The sequence below is a fragment of the Aspergillus sydowii genome (assembly GCF_001890705.1).
Source record: "Aspergillus sydowii CBS 593.65 unplaced genomic scaffold ASPSYscaffold_4, whole genome shotgun sequence".
NCBI classification, from domain to species: domain Eukaryota; kingdom Fungi; phylum Ascomycota; class Eurotiomycetes; order Eurotiales; family Aspergillaceae; genus Aspergillus; species Aspergillus sydowii.
Window position 1 is genome coordinate 229,925 of NW_024467862.1, and position 19,705 is coordinate 249,629.

Below are 19,705 nucleotides of genomic sequence, written 5' to 3' on the forward strand. Positions count from 1 at the left end.
TTGCTGCCCCAGGCACTCAGGCACTCATTATCGTTGGTGGAGACGCAACGCCAGTGAGGCGGTGTATCAAATACGGCAGATACACAAATGCGGTAACAATATTACAGATGGAATTGAAGTACTCCGCACTAAACCCAACTGGGTCGCCGTCCACTGTCGTCATCCCCGCAGTCACAAATTAAAGATTCTCTACCCAGGTTTATACCTGAAATCTTCAAGCCTGTCTGGCAGATTCTAGCCTCGAGAGACGATTATTTATGTCGTGTCTATCATTCTCAAATTGGAGACCGTCATAACCCTTAAATTCGCAGATTATCCTGAATGTCCTCCCGTGCGATTCGCAAGCTGCAAAAGCTGCGTGAACAAGAGTTGCAGCAAGCAGAACAAGAACCCCAAGATTCCAGCGAAGACGATGAGCCAGTATCAAGACCATCAAAACCGAAGCTAAATGCATTTGATCTTTTGAATGCAGCAAACGACGAGGAGGGGGGTGACGATGACGAACAGCAGTCAGAGAGCGAGGTGGTTGCCCCGGGTGCTCCATCGACACAGGAAGTAACGCCTTCAGCAACCACGGACTCAGGGAAGAAGAAAAAGAAGAAAGGAAAAAATAAGAAGAAGAAAAATACGGCGAAGCAGGAACCTACAGAAGATGAATCCAACGACAAAGACCTGGACGAGATTGACCGAGTATTGAAGGAGTTGGCTGTACAGTCGAAAAGAGAAACCGCGGTCGAAACACCAGAGCGTAGCCTTGATGATTCTTTCCCGAGGAGACCAGAGGACTTTCTGCACATTGATTCTAAGTCGCTGAATGCGACGAATGAGATGCGGAAGTTGTTCGGCAATGTTGTGTTGGAGAACTTCGATCAGGCAGACTCGGGGTCGGGTCGTAGGCGAGACCGGGCTCGAGAAACTATAGATTTGGGTCGTGCCTTGACAGGCAGATACAGCCCAGCAAGCAGGGGCCAGAGTCTGGCTGGTGTTACACAACGGCGCAACATTTTGTTCCAAGGCAAAGATGAATGGCCGCGGGCCCCCAGCGGCGGTCTTGGAATGGAGCTGACAGAATCTCTCGCAAACGGCGCAGCCGTCTACAAATTCCTTCATAATACTGCGTACCAAGATGTTCAAAGGCAGTTCGACCTTTGCGTGGAGTCAATGGATCCGCAAAGGATGATTCAGCTTCTCCAGTACAACCCTTACCATATTTCAACTCTTCTTCAGGTATCGGAGATAGCAAAGCACCAAGGTGACCATGCTGTATCCGCCGATCTCCTCGAGCGAGCTCTCTTCAACTTTGGCCGGTCCGTCCACTCATCCTTCGGAAACAGACTTAAAGAAGGCCGAGCACAACTTAACTTTACCTTTTCAGAAAACCGCGAGCTGTGGCTTGTCGGCTGGAGATATATCGCCAACCTAGGAATGAAGGGGACTTGGAGAACAGCATATGAATGGGCTAAGCTGCTACTGAGCTTAGATCCAAAGGATCCTTACTGCGTGAGGCTTATGATCGACAATTTGGCGCTGCGCGGCAGAGAGTGGTCACATTTCATTGACTTATGCACGCAAACTAGACTTTCTAAAGAGTGGGAATATCTCCCCAACATTCAGTGCTCCCTAGCACTGGCATATCTACGACTAAACAAGCCTAAGGAATGTCGAGAGCAGATGCGCTTAGCAATGTCGCGGTACCCATGGGTATTCTGCAAGCTGGCGCAGGAACTCGATATCCAACCAATGCCAAAGCGTATTTGGGGTAAACTTCCCCCAACTGACGGCCATGAACTCTTCACCGAACTTTATATTGTGCGGACCAAGGATCTTTGGAATACCCCTGAGGTCGTTTCTCTTCTTGTGGAGGTGGCGGATACGCTACCTGAAGGAGATGAGCCCATCGAGCCGCCAGAGATTACTTTGGATATCGCTCGCCATGTGGTACTCTCGGACGTTCCGCGCGTTACAACGCACTTACCCACCCGATTCGTCTCTGGCCGGATCTCTGCTTCTGATCCTCTCCCACCGTACGAGTCAGAAGCATTTCGGCAGCAGTCTGATCCAACACCATCTTATCTGTCGCAAGTACCAGAGGCTGGTAGGCCTCAATGGCTTCGTAACCTTTTAGACCAGCTCAATAACGGTGCGCTTCATTTCCCCCGTTTCCGGGCCAATGGCGGGGAGGAAGCTGGAGAAGATGGCTCTTCAGATGAGGGCCTAGAAAGAGGAGAGCGAGAACTTCCACCATCCGGCCCCGAAGGTCAAATTGTACTCGAGCATTGGCTCCTTGGAGATGGTCTGCAGAGCCTCGAGGGATTTATTCGCCAGTATGGAGTGGATCGGGGGAACTGGGATCTTGAGGTCGACTACTCTCCACTACATGACTACGCCGACGCACTGAATGAGATTGAGCCAAGCTCTGCCAGGCAGGCCCTATTGGATGGTGCAATTCGGGAAGCGTTAGGCCCTATGGTTGTAGATTTACTGCGGGAGGAGCTGGAATTCTTAGGGGCGGAAGATGAGGAGTGATACCCGTGCGGATAGAGCCCTTATCTAAAAATAAAAGAAAAGAACATTATCTTCAAATATTGAGGGAAAATCCTTCACTAGAGAGTCCAATCGTAAGCGCGGTTGAGGGATTTGTATGCAAGTCGCAGAATTATCGCTCAGCCGATTGGCTCCAAGGACCGTTGAAATGTCTCCAACAGACGGCTGCATGTACGTCATTCCTATGCACCTTGATTCAGGGATTCCGAGTGTCAGGATATCGCTACAAGTATACATAAGTTGCATATAAGTCCCCGTTACGGGGGAATCTTGGAAGAGGCCAAAAGGAGAGACAAAGGCTCTACTTACTGACGGAGTAGTTACACCCCCAGCTTAGTCAAATCCGAGCGGATCCACCCCGCAATTAACTTTGGAGAAGCTTCAGGATCTGCTCTTCCAAGCCTTATCTTCCAACTTCCCACAAAATTTCTGCGTCCCACTCCTGCCTTCAGCCCATGCTTTCGACATCCGTATAATCTGAGTGCCGACCGATCCTACCACCTCAGAAGATGGCAGGGGAATCCGTCCCGCTAACCCCACGAGAAGCCGCATCAGGCCTCCTCGGCTCGATCTCATTAACCTGTTGGATTTTTCTGCTGGTATGTCCATTCTCCGGTAGTAACATACTGTCCTTTCCAGAATCAAGTATCAAATCAGTCTCTAACCCCGAATAGGTTCCACAGCTGATTGAAAACTACCGCAACGGCAATGCAGAAGCCATCTCCCTCCTCTTCCTCTTCGTCTGGTTCGTCGGCGACGTCACAAACCTCGCCGGCAGCGCCTGGGCCGGCCTTGTCCCCGTCATCATCGCAATCGCAGTCTACTTTTGTCTCGCAGACGGCGTCCTCATCGGCCAATGTCTCTACTACCGCGCTCGAAACGCGCGCGCTGAAGCGCTGCACGCTCGGAATGCTTCGTTCGCCACTCCTGAACCCACGACTCCATTGCTAGGACGGAGATACAGTGATTCGCTTCCTGAAGGTGGTCGCCGGCGGAGAGGTTCGCGCGCGTCCTATAATGCCACGGCTAACGACCAAGGGCAAAGCCCAGATGATACGCTTGCGAAACTGGTTGAGGAGAACAGGTTTGGAAAGGGCGCATTGATGAAGAATATAAACAGCGTACTGGCTATTTGTGTCATTGGAATGGCGGGATGGACTGTTGCATGGCAGACTGGTGTATGGAACCCTGCGCCGCTCGACAGTGGGAATGGAGGTGTCGATATGGCGCCTGGAGCGCAGATTCTGGGGTATATCAGCGCGGTCTGTTACCTTGGGTATGTTTGTGTTCGCTTTATGTCCAATGCTTCTGTTCTTTTCCTATGGTTTGCTGACAAATTCCAGGGCACGGCTTCCCCAGATTTATAAGAATTACTGCGATAAGTCCTGCGAAGGTGAGATATACCTCTGCAGTGAATTGCTTTAAGATATGCCAGTTAACACTACCATAGGACTGTCGCTCTTGTTTTTCATTTTGTCGCTTTTGGGAAACTTGACATATGGCGCTGGTGTGAGTTCGCAATTCTTCTAATATGGTTTTCTTACAACTTGTGGTTGCCCCGCTAATAAATTATATAGATTCTGTGTCACTCTACCGAGAAGAATTATTTCATTACGAACTTGCCTTGGCTCATTGGCTCCCTGGGTACAATGGTTGAGGATGTCACGATTTTCGCGCAGTTTCGGATGTACGCGGTTGTGGATTCCGATGCAGCAGTTGCTTGATCATACGGTTTCATGTTATTAGGGCATGTTTGCTCATATATTCATTGGGGGCGTGGTGTTAAAAAAGAAAAAGCGAATTGGCTTTGTTGAGTCTGGCCTGGTGTCAGCATTATGACGAATGTATTGTCTTTACTTTGAATGAATGTACTACAGAATCATTTGGGATTACTTGGAGCTACGGTGTACCTTACGCATGGAATCTAATCGATCCCAGAGACCCAATGCAGACGGAAACCTTTTGTTCATGGTCGCATGACAGACATCGCATAAGAGCTGGGCACCTAAGCTCCAAAAGAATCAAAGATAACTGATCAACATATATCAGATAGAGAACCGTAGACGGCCAAATAGATCTCGCCTCCGGACTACGATACATGCTGTCTGTCCATTCACCATTGTGTTCCCCACAGCCGAAATCCTAGCGTCATCCGGTCCAGTACCTCTGCCATGACGGAGTCCATCATGCAAATGCAAGCATAGCGCCCAGTCCAAAAGGATGTCCTCGTCCGTAGATTTTTCTTTTTTGCTTTTTCCCTTTTTTGATCTTCGTGGGGATTGCGGTGTATCGGGTACAGAGAGATATAAGAGGATGGAAGAAGCGAGGTCGGAAAGAAGCGAGGCGAGGAAAAGAAAAAGGAAAAATAAACGGGAAGCCGAACGGAGTTGTTTCGAGACGTTTAGTCGAAGAGACCGAAGCCCATGTCCTCGTCGGACTCCTCCTTCTCTGTAGCAATTGGTCAATATTCGAGCTGATTTCGAGTTCCAGATTCTGGGTCGCTGATTACCTTCTTCCTTCTTCTCCTCAGCAGCGGGAGCGGCCTCACCACCGGCGGCGGCGGCGGCACCACCAGCAGCGGGAGCAGCAGCGCCAGCGGAACCGACGTTGGTCAGGAGGTCCTTGATGTCCTTGCCCTCGAGAGCCTTGGCGAAGATGGAAGTCCAGATGGGCTCAACCTCCTGAACCTTGGCGGCAGAGAGAAGAGTTTGGATCTTGTCGGCCTATAAATCCCAGAACAATCAGCCCTCCGTTTCACGTTCGATGTTGCGATCCCCAAATAACCAATTCCACTTTCGAGTTCTCCATATAATCCCCTTTCGCTACTCGCGACATTCCCAACCTTCCAGAAATTCCATCATCGCCCTCGGGGCCGAGGGGTATAAACGAGGGAATACATACGGTGATCTCAATGCCTTCATCCGCAAGGATGAGAGAGGCGTAAGAGCAAGCGAGCTCGGCGTTAGACATGGTGGTCGATGGTTGTCGTTGGACTGGTCGAGAGGGATGGGGGAGAGAAGAGAAAAGGACGGGAAGACCTTTTTTTATCAACGACTGGCTTTGAAGAAGTCGGACGGGAGTCAACGAATCGCCAGACCCAGCGCGGAAATTGTGTGTTTGGCGGCCAGCAAAAGCCCTCGCTTAGGGCTATCCATTTGGGGCTTAGCTCCGTCTCCATGTCCCGTGACCTCCTTGTTCCTCCCGTGACCTCCAAACTAATCCGCATTCGGAAGAGACGACATCATAGGTCACAATAGGTGGGCTGCTGCTCTATAGAGAATACCTTACCGTTTGCTACTGCATCTCTGGAGCAGGTGCATGATCGCTGCTTTTCTTTTTTCTCGTTAATTCAAGGTCGATCTCTACCGCTAAGTAGTTTGCGCCTCCTGATTTACCGTCCTCTGCTTCGCTCTCTATACATCCGACTCCTCCGACCGCGATGGAATCCCCCGCCATCCAGACCCCGCTTGATCCGAAAGAGCAACCGATCCTCGAATCCGTACTTCGAATTCGCGATGCACTTTATCTGTTAAAACAAGACAAGTCCTCGTACATAAGGTCTCGTGATGTACTTCCGCTCTACGACCAGGTGACTGCAGAGGTGGAAAAGCTCAATGCCGTTCGGAAAGATCAAAACCGTCGCCTGGCACATAATCGCTGTTAGTAGAAACATAGCTGTGAAGGAGGGGTTGTTGATGTTCACTGCGCTAACGATATGTAATTTGGTACTATCCAGTGGACTTCGTCTTAGATGACTGTTTTCAATTGATCTCGCTTCTCTTCCTGACTGTTGGGAGGAACAATGAAGCTCCCGCAGTGTGAGTATAACTTCCCGCTCATTAGAATGGGCGAGGCTAACATCAGATCTCTATTGCTACATAGATACTCCCTCGCTGCCACCGTACAAGTACGTCTCATTAATCCTGACTCTTCCGCGCTCTCCAAGGAATTGTGCTGACTATCTGTAGCGACTTCTAGACCACCTAGAAGAAGCCGGGTTTTACAGTGCGAAAGACCTGAGCTCGATCACAACGACACTCACAGATATGCGCGAGACTTTAGACCGTGGCAAGGAAGCTCATTCGCCGGCCATGTTGACACTGCTCGAAAGCCGTCTAGAGAAGTGCCAGATTAAGCTACAGAAACTACAGAAGGAACTATCGAAATTAAGCCCCGAACTTGCTTCAACACACGAAACGCTAGTATCTGTTCTCCGGTCAACCTCAGCTGTGAATACTCGCTCAAAGGTTGGTTGCGCATCTTTTCTCGACATAAAACAATATACTGATAGTGATGCCGGTTAAAGTTCTCTGCCAAGGAAGTAAGCGGGCTTCGAGACCAGCTGAAGAAGATTGAAGATTCAATGAAGGACGGTAACCTTGTGGACTCAAATGGGACACCCTTTGAAAACCAACAAGATGTGAAATTGTTGCTACACCGATGTTGGCGCTGGACCGAGATAGTATTGGAGCGGTTCGTCATCTACATGCCGATATTGCAATCACACGCGGGCTAATCGATAACAGCGAGGGTAAAATTGACGAGCGATTCCAAGAGCAGTACGAGCGATTACTAGAAATTCGCAATCAACTGGACCGACTCTCCGTCACGCAAGCGTGGTCCCTTCGCGAGACAGACTTGTTCGTCTACCAACGCAAGCTCGACCGAATTGATGAGGGGAGAGTCAACGGTAATTTCGTCGATGCTGATGGAAAACCGGCAGATATTCATGCGCAACGGGTAGGGCGTCCCAATTACGGTTATATGGCTACTCAGTGCTGACCATACAACTTCATATAGACTCTTTTGTATCTGATTCGGAGAAGCTACGCATATATTTACGCACTCCTCATTTCATCAGAACCTGTTTCTGAAGCATTGCTTCCGGTTTATAACCAGCTGCAAACATTAAGACGTTGTCTATTCGAAGTTAAGGAGTCTGGTGGCGTATCCAATTCGCGTGAACTGTACCCATACAGTATGAAGGTAGGTTATATGCGGTTCCATTGACAGATCCCCAGCGCCTACTAACTTGAACAAGCTTAATTCAATTGACAACATGCGCGTCGATGGCAAATTCTACATCGGCAATGATATCCCAGAGGGCCAAGGGGGAGTGAACGCCTTGCTCGCAGAATGCTATGATGTGGTGTGGGAGCTCCGAGCTGCAGTAGCAGAAGACAAAGAGTAGTTATTTTAACGGATCTGTGTGGCCGGCTAGCTCTTACTTCCCCACTACCTCTTCCTTTTGCTCGTGTTCTCTTCGTATCATTGTATGAATGACTTGGAATTGGGAGGCTTCTTGTGATCCGCTTCGGCTTCTTTTACGGCGTTAAAACTAACTGGGTGCAATAATAACCTGAATCTGTCCAAACATAATTTCTTTACCCTGATGTTGTTCAAAACTCAGAATGATAGGCATACACTTAAGGAACAATCTTTGTGACTGTTACAGCATCACTAACTCAGCAAATGCTCCAGGGCTATAACGAGGATAAGTATTTAACATATCATTCATTTGTCTAAACACGCATACGTAACATGTTATTGTAAACGTTCAAAAAGGGGAAGAGGAGTCTCATAGAATAATAGGAAATCATGGCATCAAATAAAAATTACTGGAAAAAGCTGCGGACAGCCGCCTGGTTTTCCGGGCTCACACCTGCGAGGATCTGCTCGGCGTTTAGGCCCGTCGCTTGTGCAAGGTTCTTCGCTGAGGTTGCCACGCGGACGGCGGTTTGGCCCTGGAGGGTTTCGGCATCAAGTGCTCGTACAATGTACCCGAAGACTCGGTCTGCGTTTGACATGACCGCGGGGTTTTGTCTGTTAAATGGTTAACTGAGGTCTTGATATGGCCCAGAGAGTAAAGAGTGTAACTTACTGGTCGATCAATTGTGCTAGGAAAGAGTACGCGTATGGCGCAGCCTCTTCGTCAAAGAGGATAGGTAGTGTACCAATCCAGTTGGCAGCCAATTCTGCCGCGTTGGGGACTTTGCTAGAGTTGTAGTGTAGGATCTTGGCAATGCTTGCGGATGCGTTCTCAGTAGCGAAAACATGCTCTTCTGACCGGGCCTGATTGAACTGCGTTACCTGGAAGAGACTTGGTAGGCAGGCGGCAACAAAATCACTCCATGGCTCTCCACCCTTCTGTGCAGCAACTCCAACACCGTAAGCTGCCGCCTGACGGTTAGCCGCATTGGTGTCCTGCAGGCCGGCAGCCAATGGCTGGATGATGTGATCCCGATAACGCCACGACTCCGGTCCGCAGAACTCAAGCACATCATCCATAATACAAAGTGCCCATTGTCGCTGCGTAGGGTCCTGACTCGTGATGAACGCATCATAAAATGGCATCAGCTGCTCCCACGCAGGCAGGAAGGATGTGCCCTGGTTCTTGAAGATAGTATGGAATGCCTTGTTCATATCGCTAAGAAGGTTCTGGTCATCCTCGATCGCGTACTCGTAGTCAGGGTTCTCCTCTTCGCCATCATCCGCTTCCGCCCTGTCCTCGGCTCTTGTCTTCACTCGTACCTGGTAGTCCTCCAGGGTCGACTTCGCGGACTGAATGAACGCTTGTAGGTGTTGAGGGCCTAGAGAGTTTCTGCCAACAACCTCAACGGATTCGTAAAAGCATTGGTACATCTCCGCAAGGGTGTCAACCGTCGGTTCCGCACTTAGGACTTCGATGATCTTCTCTGCAACCTTAACCCACATTCCTGCGAAGCCAGCCGACTGGACTCCGTGCGCCTTCTTGTACGAATTGAGGAGCTGTGGGATCAACTTCGCCGACGAGACTCGCACGGGGTCGTGGAAGAAGAATGCCAATCCAGGAACTGCAATCTTCTCCATTGTCTCCATCACATACGGCTCGAAGGCAGCTTCCAAAATCTGCGCGTAAATGGTGATGAGTTCGATGGCAGTATTCTTGTCTTCCAATGCGCTTGTCTTGATACCAATAATCTTGCCCTTGAGCGGCACTAGCTCCCAGCCTTCATCCTGCTCCACTTGATCGATCTGGTCCTCGTCATCGAGGAGTTGAATATCAGCCTTTGCAGCAGCAACTGCCAAAAGCGGGGGCATAACTCCGGGGAGATAAGGAACAAAGTCTTGACCGAGGACTCGGCACATGCGACCCCAGCAGTGAAGCAGGTATTGCGATTGAGGATCATCGGCATCGACAATGCCCTGTTGGATGTTGCCTAGTAGCTGCACCAAGTCCAGGGCGTCTTGTCCCATCTTATTCTTTCCAACAGCAAGGGCTATAAGAGTAGCACATTCCATGGCCTTCGCACGCAACAAGCGGTATTCCTTGGATTGCTCCTGCTTCAATACGTTAAACAGCAATGGCATGAGGGTTTCGTAATACTGTTCAAAGGCGTTCTCAGCAGAGTCAGCGATGGTAGCGATGGTAGACAAGGCCTGCTCTTGCACATAGCGCTTGGGGCTGCGGAGAAGCTGCAGCAAGTGCTGCAGGAGATTTGCAAGGTAGGGCTCGAGAACGTTGCGCTCAGCCTCCTCACAAAAGTTGACCAACGCAGCAGCAGCGTGGGCTTGGACGCGAGGTTCGGCGCTATTGAGAACCGGAATGATGTTGGTAAGCACAGCCTCGTGGTACTTCTCCTGCATTGTGCCCGCAAAATCAGTGCTCATCTGGCCCAAAGCATTGCAACCGGCATAGCGAACACGTGGGTGAGGATCCTGCAAAGCAGGAACAACGATGCGGAGGACTTGATCCAGCTCGCCAACCATCAAGTCACGACAACCCTCAGAAATGGCAGATATGGCCATGAGGGCCGCATGGCGGTCACGCCAGGCTGCCGATGACATCAATTTCGGAATCCATTCGAAAGTAACTGGCAAAACAACTTGACCTCCAAGCTTATTGGCAAGTCGGTCCATGCATTGTTCACCTGCAACGTGGTTCAGATCACTCTCTTCCAGATCCAACTAGGAAAAGTCAGCATATAAACAGACAAAAGTATAAGGAAGAATGTCACATACATCTTCGGAGGCATTCCACTCGGATGCATCATCGTCATCCTCACCGATATCGGTCATCAAGCTCAAACACTGGGTCACCATCTGTGAAGTGAAATCCGGGTCCTTCTTGCACGTCGCAGGGGCGTAGTCCGCAAATGTGGCCATCAACTCCAGAGCATTCTGCCTGACTTGATCACTAAGCTCCTTGTTCGCGACAACGCTAACACTAAACTTCACCAAATTGTTAAACAATCCCTTGAACATCTTCGGGCTAATTTCTGCCAGTTCGATCAAAGCCAAAAATGCCGATGAAAGCTCATCGCTCTCAGAAGATTCCTTCAATGGGGGCAGAACGTTGAGCATGTCAGGCATGAGCCCAAAGAACTTTGGCTGTGATTTCTTGGGAAGAGAGCGGAAGAAGGAAGCGAACGCCTCCATGGCTGCGATGCGCACCTAACAGTAGAAATTAACGTTGCTATTTTCAGGAACTTAGAGTCCGGTACTACATACCGAAACAACATCGTCCTTGAAACCTTTGCCAAAGACGCCTATGACAGCATCCTCATGGGGCTTCTCGATGACACTAGGCGTGGTAGAGAAAATGCGAAAAGAGGCCTCCCGAAGGCCCGCATCGGGAGATTGGCTGGCTTGGAACAGGATACCTAGCAATTCCGGCCATTGGTCTCCTAAAAAAGAAAAGAAACGACACTCGTCAGTTCACACATATCAACCACGACCGATGTCAAGCTCAGGCCTGCGCGTACCATTTTCGGTGTATTGCCTGGCAATCTCGGCCACCGCGTCACCAATCTTCCTTCGCACCTCATTTGCGGATTCGGTGGTGAGACAGGTGACGAGCTTCTGTCGAATAACCAGCCTCTGCTCGCGGGCAAGGGTTGAGAAAAGTTCTTTCGCCTCGTTGGTTACGGGGTCCTTTCGTGTTTTGGTCGCGATTCTTCGGAATAAAACGGCGGAGAATGAACGTGTCTATGCGGAAAGAAATCAATAAGAATGATATTATGTTGTCCGCTTGGTGAAATTTGCTGATAGTAGTGACTGCAAGTGCCGCCAGAACCCCTCATATCAACCCCTCCAATCTGGTGTCGAATACTTACAACTGTATCTTCAGCACCTTCAAGCTGCTCCGCCAGGCCCATCAACAGGACATCTGGTCGATTTTGAATCCAGTCATTTCCCAGCTGCTCTTCGGCTTGTGCACGGACTGTGTTGTCCGCAGTGCTCAGTCCGCGGAGCAACTGAGAGAGGGCGGAGTGGACTTCGGGAGGCAGCAGTGACATCTCGTCCGCTCAACCTCAACTGCCAAACCAAGACAAAGAAAAAAGGTCAGGACGCGTTCCCACTGGGAAGTCAGAACGCGGGCCGAGGAATTAAACCCAAGTGGTCAAGACGAGCGGGTTGGTAGTCTGGTTGAGGAGGATATTTTTTTCCAGAAGGGAAATTGTTTTGGTGGGGGAGGCGGTGGGAGGTGAATGTACTGAGTGTAGTCCAGTTTAGTTCTTTAGTACGCATTCACTAAAGTGAGGAGGTGTTCGTGTCAAGAACCGATATACTCCAACTAATGTATTCCAAGATAAAAAGTAAAGGATATATTATGCGCGCGACAGCGAGACAGAATTGGAACAACGAACATGAAAGAAGCTGTCCCTCAAGCCGTTGAGAATAAAATGTGCTGACTGAGGCAGAAACGTCTCGCGGTTCTTGAAGAGAACGCGCTAGTTCGTATTCGGTATCATTTGGCTCCTCTTGATTCCTGAGGCATCAGTATTACTCATCAGTTTACATTCTAAACTAGTTACGACCAGCTTTTGATTGTCTTTTCATTTCGAAAGAATTATAATATATCTACCTAATATATCGCTACTAATTTATACAATTACCCAAGCTACAGTATCCGGAAAACACTGCCAAAACTAGGTGACAAAGTAGCGGAGATGAACAAAATGGACATACAAACGCGCTATTAGGGTGTACAAGAAATGATTAACAAGTTATAAATGCACAATTCTAATCTTGTCAAGAGGAATTCAAAATGTAAATTACCGAGAGGTAGCGCGGCTCAGAACGAATACTCCGGCAATGACAGCGGCCAGGGTCACAATCGCCCCAGGGAGCAGTAGGTCATTGGGAACGCCGGCAATTAATTGCTCTTCGGGACCATGGGCGGGGTACGATTGGTGCGCTCGCGGCTTGGGAGCAGACAGTTCTTCGGAAGTCTGATCGTCAGAGATAGGAGGGGTTTTGACCTCGGGAGATTTGACGGTAGCAGGCTCAGGAGCAGGTATAACGGGAGGTTGAGCGGGATCATGAACAAATAGGTCTACCTTGTCTCGACGAGCCTGGCGAGCAATGGTCACAGCATCGGCAAGATCCTGATCAGTAGTGATAGAAACGGTATCGCCTTCGTTATCCACGTAACTTAAAGCGTAACCAGTGTTGCTGAGTGTGCCATCCTCACAGCTAGCCGCACCGCCAACGGCGTCAACCTCAGGACCAAGCTTTGCAGTAACATGGCCCACCAACTCAGCGATTCCAGAAGCGGGTAGGATGTTGACTCTGTGTACACGACCGCTGGGTGCCTTGAACTTGAAAGGGAATGGGGCGAGCTCGCCTCCGTGGTGGAATTCAGAGTGCTCGTCGCCGCCATGATGAGACGCGGACTCATTCGGGAGCACGCTATCCCGTGCGTCGAAGCTAGCTTTCGGCGACTCGGGATTGATCATTGAACGGTGTGGGGTATGTGGTTGTTGGCTTTGCGTTTGGCTTCCAGAAACCATGGAATCGGACTCGTGGTCCATTGACAACCAGAACTTGTTCCATGCCGGGCCCTCGTCATCTTGAGTAGACATGGAGTTAATCTATGAGACTTATTAGAAGGCGGTGCTCTCGTATAACTCCACAGTTAATCTCCTGTTTACGTACCTGTTCTAAGGTGGCATATGTAAGTTTGAGCACATCCACCATTCCCACGATCTCACCGCCCTCGTTCATCACAGGCAGGTTCAAGTAATGTCCATCTACAGGTTCAACTGATCAGTGACGGCTTTTCTCCAGCTTAACAGGGATATAATACTGACCATGCATCTTTCTAAGCGCAGCCTGGATACTCATGTCACTTGGAGCAAAGTCGGGGTGGGGCGTCATAACGCGAACAACACTGCATGTTGCGGGGTCGAGTCCCGGGGCAATGACGCGAAGAACAATATCCTTGCTGGTAAAGATACCGGTGATGGATCCTTGATCTTGCACAAGTAAGGCAGTAGTATGGTGCTCCTTCATCAATGCCGCAGCTTCTTTGACAGTAGTTCGGACGGAAACTGTCGTTGGAGGCATGCCATCCAGGACGGTTTCAAGAGTGGGACCGGACATTTTCGACCGAAGGGCTTCGACATATTGAATGATCTGCTGAGGCTGGCTAGAGCCAAGTTCTGACTGAACACCTTCCAGAGCATCGTATAGCTTCCGGGACGAACTGTAGGCGCGTTCCAATTTCTCCATAGCGTCGTAGAAGCACTTGGTGATATCGAGAACACCAGAGATATCCTGATTTTCGTCCATAACAGGCAAATGCCGGAATCCCTTTCGAACCATTAAATCGAGCGCATCGGTCGCACTTGTATCCGTCCTCGCACACAGTGGGTTCTTTGTCATGATCTCGGAAACAGTGATCTCTCGAGCCTTAAGTCCAAGTCCCACCACCCGAAAAGCAAGATCCTTAGCGGTAAAAATTCCAGCAATCCGGTCATCGTCGTCAGTCACTAGAACACAATCCTCTCTCTTCGCTGCCATCAATTGCGCGGCCTCTGAAATACTAGTGGAGGGCTTGATCTGGAGGGCGGAACTCGGTTTAAGGGCAAGGACGGTGCCGGGAGGAGCTTTACGACCGCGGTGCGCTCTTGCTGGATTGTGCCTCTTCTTGTTGAGGTCCGCCTCCAGCTTCCTTCGGATAGCCTGGTACACACATGGTGATTAGAATCGGATATTTTTTGGCCACCCTTCAGTGGTCCCAATTCATTCCTCCTGGTGGGAAATTTGATGGGGAATTTCCATACCTCATCTCGCTTCGACTGGTTCTGCCTCTGCCGGCTGCTTGCTGCACTCATTGTCGAACTACCGATGTCACTGCCCGGGGTATGAGGGGCCTGAGAAGAAGTAATCGTTGACGAAGACTCGTGTCGGGGACGTGGGATATGAGATGCCGAATCACCTCCAAAATCAGGCAACCTGCCTCGTCCGACAGTTCGGTGGCTAGTGGTTCCCCGAAATGTTGGAGTTGACGACATGTCCAAGACCTGAAGGAGCGGACAAGAATTCAGGGATACAGGGACAAAGGGATGAAAACGACGGGCGGAGTCGAAGATTTTTGAAGATTGATCGACTGAAACACGAACAAAAAGAGGTAAACGCAGAGGAAGGAACAGGCGGGATGAGAAACAAGAGACGACGAGGGCCAACGAGAAAGATACGGGCAGACCGCAAGACAGGGGTGAGGTTCCAGTGGTGGAGGCCTTCGCCGAGATCGACTATTTGTTGTCGCTGCTTAGCCCGGCTTTGATTTTCGATAGGAATCGGATTCTTCTTCGCAGAACCGATCTCACGCGACCGGCCTATATATATACACTATTTTGTGGACGCAGTTAATCTATTCTCTTCTTATTTATACTCATGACCAATACCAGGTGATATTTAACTGCTGTGCGAATGATTCTGCGTGGCCTGACCTCCGGTTCAAGTAAACAAAATGCCCCGTATTGGCTGACCGAGCAATCCGTTGGCACGACGGCCGCTAGTCTTCCTTGGGTAATGCGATCGGCACGTGTCCACTCGTTTGGATACATTGATGCCTGAGGCATAATAGGACCGATTCTTTATTTCTGCCTAAGGCATATTTTGTCTCGTGACCCAGACTCGCTTAAGGGTATAGGGCTTCCGACACACACTGAGATATCCTCATCCCGAGAGAGTCGAGCGTCCGGAGACTGGAGCCTTTACGACAACCAACCCCGACACCCAAGTACGCACCAACCTCTCCTTTCAACCCCCTACCTTTTGACTTTGCATTCTCTAACCCGAAAATAGAGAAATCCGTCAAAATGGTCAAGAAGAGGGCGAACAAGTAAGACCGCAACCCTTCCATACCCAGCACAATTTGGACTCTATATCGACTTCCCGGATTGAATGTGATGCCGATGGACGACCGCCATGTACTCGCTTTGGAAATACTTTCAAAACAACGTGTCACAATGATTGGGAACAAGAGAAAAGAGACCAAACCTGCTGCAATTAGAACCGAATCAATCGACATCGAGAGTATCATGAACTAACATTTTTTACAGCGGCCGCAACAAGACCGGCCGCGGCCACGTCAACCCCGTGCGCTGCTCCAACTGCGCTCGCTGCGTCCCCAAGGACAAGGCCATCAAGAGATTCACCATCCGCAACATGGTTGAGTCTGCTGCCATCCGTACGTTCACACCACCGAATACGTCTCCGACCCGTCGCGCACTGTTACACCGAAAGAGAAGGAATACGTGATTGAGCCTCGCCCTAGGTTATGGAAAGGGTTTTCGATAACAGCGCGCACGGGTCGAAAGCGTCAAATATACAATTGGGCTTGAGACTGACTTGGACGTTCGCTTTCCAGGTGATATCTCTGACGCCTCCGTCTTCACCGACTATGCCGTCCCCAAGATGTACCTCAAGCTGCAGTACTGTGTCTCCTGCGCTATCCACGGCAAGATCGTTCGGTACGATTTCCACTCTGATACACATCGAATTCGTGTTTTGGAAACAACTGCATGAACCTAATACTAATGGCTTTGTTATAGTGTCCGCTCCCGGGAAGGTCGTCGCAACCGTGCCCCTCCCCCTCGCATCCGGTACAACAAGGACGGCAAGAAGCTGAACCCCCCTCAGGCCGCTAAGGCTATGTAAGGAAGGTCGCAGGAAAAACGGAATTGGTTTTAAACGGCATGAAATGTTGCTTTTCCCTTTTTTTGTGAACAGATTCTCTTACTCGGTTCAAATGGAATGAATGGGTTTTACTCCCGGGGTTGAAATGACATAATGGTCTCGGAGTATAAGGCTTCATAAAACAATACCAAAAATGAAGATAAGGTTATGATGCTTAAGTCCACGCATGTTGGGTGAAGTATCGCTAGTTTTTTTTGTACGACGATTCGACGATAGTGAGAGGTACACGCGTCCGTAAATCCGATTGTGGAACAATACTGGAAGTCATCGTATGTGCAGTCTATGGGTATGAAATATATGTACATCGGCGCCGTGCTGTTATCGCTGCCCACTATCGCCCTAGCCAACTCGCTAGTCTCAAGGATACAAATACCCTTTCTCAAAATAATTTCCATACATATCCACCATCCCACTACGCCCCTTTGGAGTTGCATTTCGGACAATTTTGATCTCCCCTTTCCAGTGTCCTTCGACATGGTGAGCAATGGACAAACGAGAGCCTAGAACAGGGCTCGACGCCCTGGCACTCGGAGACGGAGATAAACCCCTAGCCGAACCTGCTGAATGATATGACTGGGGTGATAATGCCTCAACCGTGTTTCTCCGCTGCGACGCTTGTCGTATAGTTTGCTCATATTCAGATTTCTTTCTTCGTCGAAAAGCAGCCAGCTCAGAGGCAAGGTCAACTATTGGTGCCGGTGCGGGGGTAAAAGAAGGGTTACTGGTACGGAACCCTGGTTGGTTCTTTCCTTCTTGCAAGGACAACTTCCCAGATAATGCACCTGTCAGATCTGACATGCCATTGCGAGAGGAACCAAGTTCGTCCGGCGTAAGTGTGCCATTCTCGTTCAGTGGAGGCATGGGGGAGTATCTGCCTTGGCCATAACTTGGTACTCCACATTCAGGCTCCCCAAAAAAGCTAAAGTCATCTGATGCTGCGGACCATAAGCGCTCTAAATCCCAATCTCCAGTGGTTGATTTTTGATTTCCAATTTGAGCACTAACGGATTTCCAGGTAGACGAATTGAAATTATTCAGTGACTTGGTTATTGGCGTGATCTCGAGAACTAATTGGCGTAAGCCGAAGAGAGACCTCGCTCGTTCCTGTTCAGCCTTGGCCCTATCTTGTCCGGGTGGCAAAGAGTAATCTGATCCTGCTTGTAGGGTTGCCAGCAATGCTTCGTTTGAGCATGCGATTATGAACTGCATCAACGACTCCAAGATCGGTGAATCGGCAGGCACATGGGAAGGGACGTCTGTGAGCACCAAAACCTCCAGATGGGGGACTTGGAAAGGGTGAAGATAATCAACATAGCTTTGCCTGCCATTTCGTCGGGGCTGGGACTTAGGTCGCTTAGCAAGCAACTCTTGAATTTTTCGTCCCCGCGAATCCTCCATCGAGATCGGAGAATTACACAACGGAATGGGCGAGGTTGAGAGGGCACTAAAACCAACGCTTGGCGACGTCGTCCCGTCCGTTTCGTTCGGCCCATACAGCACCTCGGGTGCAATCGCAGAACGTCGTCTTTCGTCTATTTGGAGCCCAGGGTCTTCTTGGAATTCTCGAAAGCTTGCAACTACATCATCCCGTGGTGTAATCGGTGATTTGGGGCGTGGAGAGCTTCCTGAAAGCTCAAATACAGGAGTCGTGTCCGCGGGTAGTTCATGTATCTCCGCGGTAGAAGAGTCTAGCTCATTGAAGCCTGCTGTTCCATCACCTGCTGATAGCTCTGGGAGAAGATCTTCGGCCGGTGGCGACCTCCCGTGCGGTGCGATAGAAGTGCAGATAGGGTGATGTGCTCGAAGATAGGTCAGGTTGTCCTTTGCAACTGTACCCAAAATGGGTATCAACTTCTCTGAACCGGGATAAACCCGTTGTTCTGCACTAATTAGACTTTCATTAAGGTGTTTTTCTGTGTCGACCGTCCCTACATCAAGTACGTGCAGTCGACCAGTTGTTAGAAGGCTTGCTACACCATCAACAGTGAATTGGTTGTCAGCGAGGTAAAGGTGCGTGATACCCGCACTCGGCAAGTCTTCAACCCAAGAACGGCCTGTAAGTGGACTGGTTAATGCCTTGCGAAATTTCTCATCCACCACTGGTGAGCGAAGGAGTTTCGACCTAGGAATATCCTGAGATAATGGATTTGTCGAACTTGATACAGACAGGCCACGATTTTGTGACGCCCGTGTATACGCAGCATGACCGGGTGGCAAGAAGCAGGCTTGGAGTAATGACTGAAGAGCCATATCCGTGAGCTTATTGCCCCGCAGGTCAAGCAATCGAACTCTGTGGCCAATCGCATTAGCCAAGTACGCTGCATCAATATCCTTCAAACCAATCCCCCGCAGCTTGAGCACTTGGAGATGTTCGAGTTGAGATAATGTAGACAGCACCGTCTGATCTTTTGCAGATGTTGTATACGATAGGTCGAGATATATTAGCCCCGGAAAGCGCAACAGCGTTTCCGCTAGACCCAGGGACGTTGTATTCGGCTCGCGCTGGGCGATGAGAAGGCGTATATTGTAAGTTCGCGACGACAGACTGCTCGATCCAGCGCCTCTAAGCGCCACCATGGAATTATGATCAAAGAACGGCAGCTGAGATACTATCAGAGACTGTAGATGGGGCAGATATTCAAAGATATCTCTTAACCACTCAGGACGTGGGCCACCGTATATCTCAGATAGCGCCGGTGGCATATGAATGGTGTGCGTAAGCATCCGTACTTCAAGACGGGCATACTTGAGGGTCCGTCTGAACCTCGTCAGAGCGACTGTCGTTTCGAGACCGCATTAGTATACTAATAAATTATTACTAAATAGTTGGAGTTGCAATTACCGTAGACCTCATCGTTTTCAGTTCCAAAGTGGGACGCTGGGTTGCCCCATAGAAACGGCATAAACGCTGTATGCCATTTCGAGCAGACCAGAGTGGCCGCGCACAGGTCACTTGAGGGTATATACGGGGCAATTATAGACAGAGCGTCTCGGGTCGTTGCCGATTCATACGACGGTGGCACAATCTCCATCACACCGTCGTTGTAGAATATGTAGTTTTTAGGACGCAAACACAACACGGAAGAGCATAGCTAGCATTGTTTTTCTGCTCCTCCCAGAGTACAAGAAGCTCGACGAGTGAAAATTATGGATAAACCGGCAAAAGATGATGACACGGCGCGAGGGGCCA

At 49.8% G+C, this 19,705-nt stretch overlaps 8 protein-coding genes across 8 annotated transcripts; 4 read left to right on the forward strand and 4 right to left on the reverse strand.

The window, feature by feature from the left end:
• The first annotated feature begins 166 nt into the window (after positions 1 to 166).
• ASPSYDRAFT_43712 (transcriptional repressor TCF25 family protein) lies at positions 167 to 2,698 on the forward strand. Its single transcript, XM_040846707.1, has one exon. It carries the CDS (start codon positions 322 to 324, stop codon positions 2,524 to 2,526), a length of 2,205 nt encoding a protein of 734 aa, XP_040703173.1. The 5' UTR covers positions 167 to 321; the 3' UTR covers positions 2,527 to 2,698.
• Positions 2,699 to 3,053: 355 nt separating this feature from the next.
• On the forward strand, positions 3,054 to 4,268 carry ASPSYDRAFT_149130 (PQ-loop repeat-containing protein; the record flags this gene model as incomplete). The annotated part of the gene is made up of 5 exons (XM_040841871.1): positions 3,054 to 3,143; positions 3,219 to 3,820; positions 3,888 to 3,937; positions 3,995 to 4,053; positions 4,122 to 4,268. 5 exons carry the CDS (start codon positions 3,054 to 3,056, stop codon positions 4,266 to 4,268), a joined length of 948 nt encoding a protein of 315 aa, XP_040703174.1.
• Positions 4,269 to 4,769: 501 nt separating this feature from the next.
• On the reverse strand, positions 4,770 to 5,553 carry rpp1 (ribosomal protein P1). Its single transcript, XM_040846708.1, has 3 exons — positions 5,446 to 5,553; positions 5,054 to 5,267; positions 4,770 to 4,992 (listed from the first exon to the last, which is right to left on the reverse strand). The coding sequence occupies exons 1-3, from the start codon at positions 5,512 to 5,514 to the stop codon at positions 4,946 to 4,948; spliced, it is 330 nt and encodes a 109-aa protein (XP_040703175.1). The 5' UTR covers positions 5,515 to 5,553; the 3' UTR covers positions 4,770 to 4,945.
• A 243-nt stretch (positions 5,554 to 5,796) lies between these two features.
• Positions 5,797 to 7,939, forward strand: ASPSYDRAFT_859610 (uncharacterized protein). The gene is made up of 8 exons (XM_040851587.1): positions 5,797 to 6,203; positions 6,281 to 6,362; positions 6,427 to 6,451; positions 6,513 to 6,791; positions 6,851 to 7,017; positions 7,071 to 7,284; positions 7,345 to 7,530; positions 7,586 to 7,939. The coding sequence occupies exons 1-8, from the start codon at positions 5,984 to 5,986 to the stop codon at positions 7,733 to 7,735; spliced, it is 1,323 nt and encodes a 440-aa protein (XP_040703176.1). The 5' UTR covers positions 5,797 to 5,983; the 3' UTR covers positions 7,736 to 7,939.
• A 220-nt stretch (positions 7,940 to 8,159) lies between these two features.
• On the reverse strand, positions 8,160 to 11,822 carry ASPSYDRAFT_149129 (nuclear import receptor PSE1; the record flags this gene model as incomplete). The annotated part of the gene is made up of 6 exons (XM_040841870.1): positions 8,160 to 8,367; positions 8,426 to 10,491; positions 10,546 to 10,977; positions 11,035 to 11,210; positions 11,289 to 11,511; positions 11,640 to 11,822. 6 exons carry the CDS (start codon positions 11,820 to 11,822, stop codon positions 8,160 to 8,162), a joined length of 3,288 nt encoding a protein of 1,095 aa, XP_040703177.1.
• A 515-nt stretch (positions 11,823 to 12,337) lies between these two features.
• Positions 12,338 to 14,687, reverse strand: ASPSYDRAFT_43718 (CBS and PB1 domain protein). The gene is given in 4 exon segments (XM_040846709.1): positions 12,338 to 13,400; positions 13,465 to 13,559; positions 13,620 to 14,495; positions 14,512 to 14,687. 3 exon segments carry the CDS (start codon positions 14,329 to 14,331, stop codon positions 12,582 to 12,584), a joined length of 1,626 nt encoding a protein of 541 aa, XP_040703178.1. The 5' UTR covers positions 14,332 to 14,495; positions 14,512 to 14,687; the 3' UTR covers positions 12,338 to 12,581.
• A 948-nt stretch (positions 14,688 to 15,635) lies between these two features.
• ASPSYDRAFT_56977 (40S ribosomal protein eS26) lies at positions 15,636 to 16,476 on the forward strand (the record flags this gene model as incomplete). The annotated part of the gene is made up of 4 exons (XM_040849298.1): positions 15,636 to 15,658; positions 15,879 to 16,006; positions 16,187 to 16,289; positions 16,371 to 16,476. 4 exons carry the CDS (start codon positions 15,636 to 15,638, stop codon positions 16,474 to 16,476), a joined length of 360 nt encoding a protein of 119 aa, XP_040703179.1.
• Positions 16,477 to 16,872: 396 nt separating this feature from the next.
• Positions 16,873 to 19,547, reverse strand: ASPSYDRAFT_150388 (uncharacterized protein; the record flags this gene model as incomplete). The annotated part of the gene is made up of 4 exons (XM_040841995.1): positions 16,873 to 17,267; positions 17,403 to 18,637; positions 18,701 to 19,292; positions 19,358 to 19,547. The coding sequence occupies 4 exons, from the start codon at positions 19,545 to 19,547 to the stop codon at positions 16,873 to 16,875; spliced, it is 2,412 nt and encodes an 803-aa protein (XP_040703180.1).
• Positions 19,548 to 19,705: the final 158 nt, after the last annotated feature.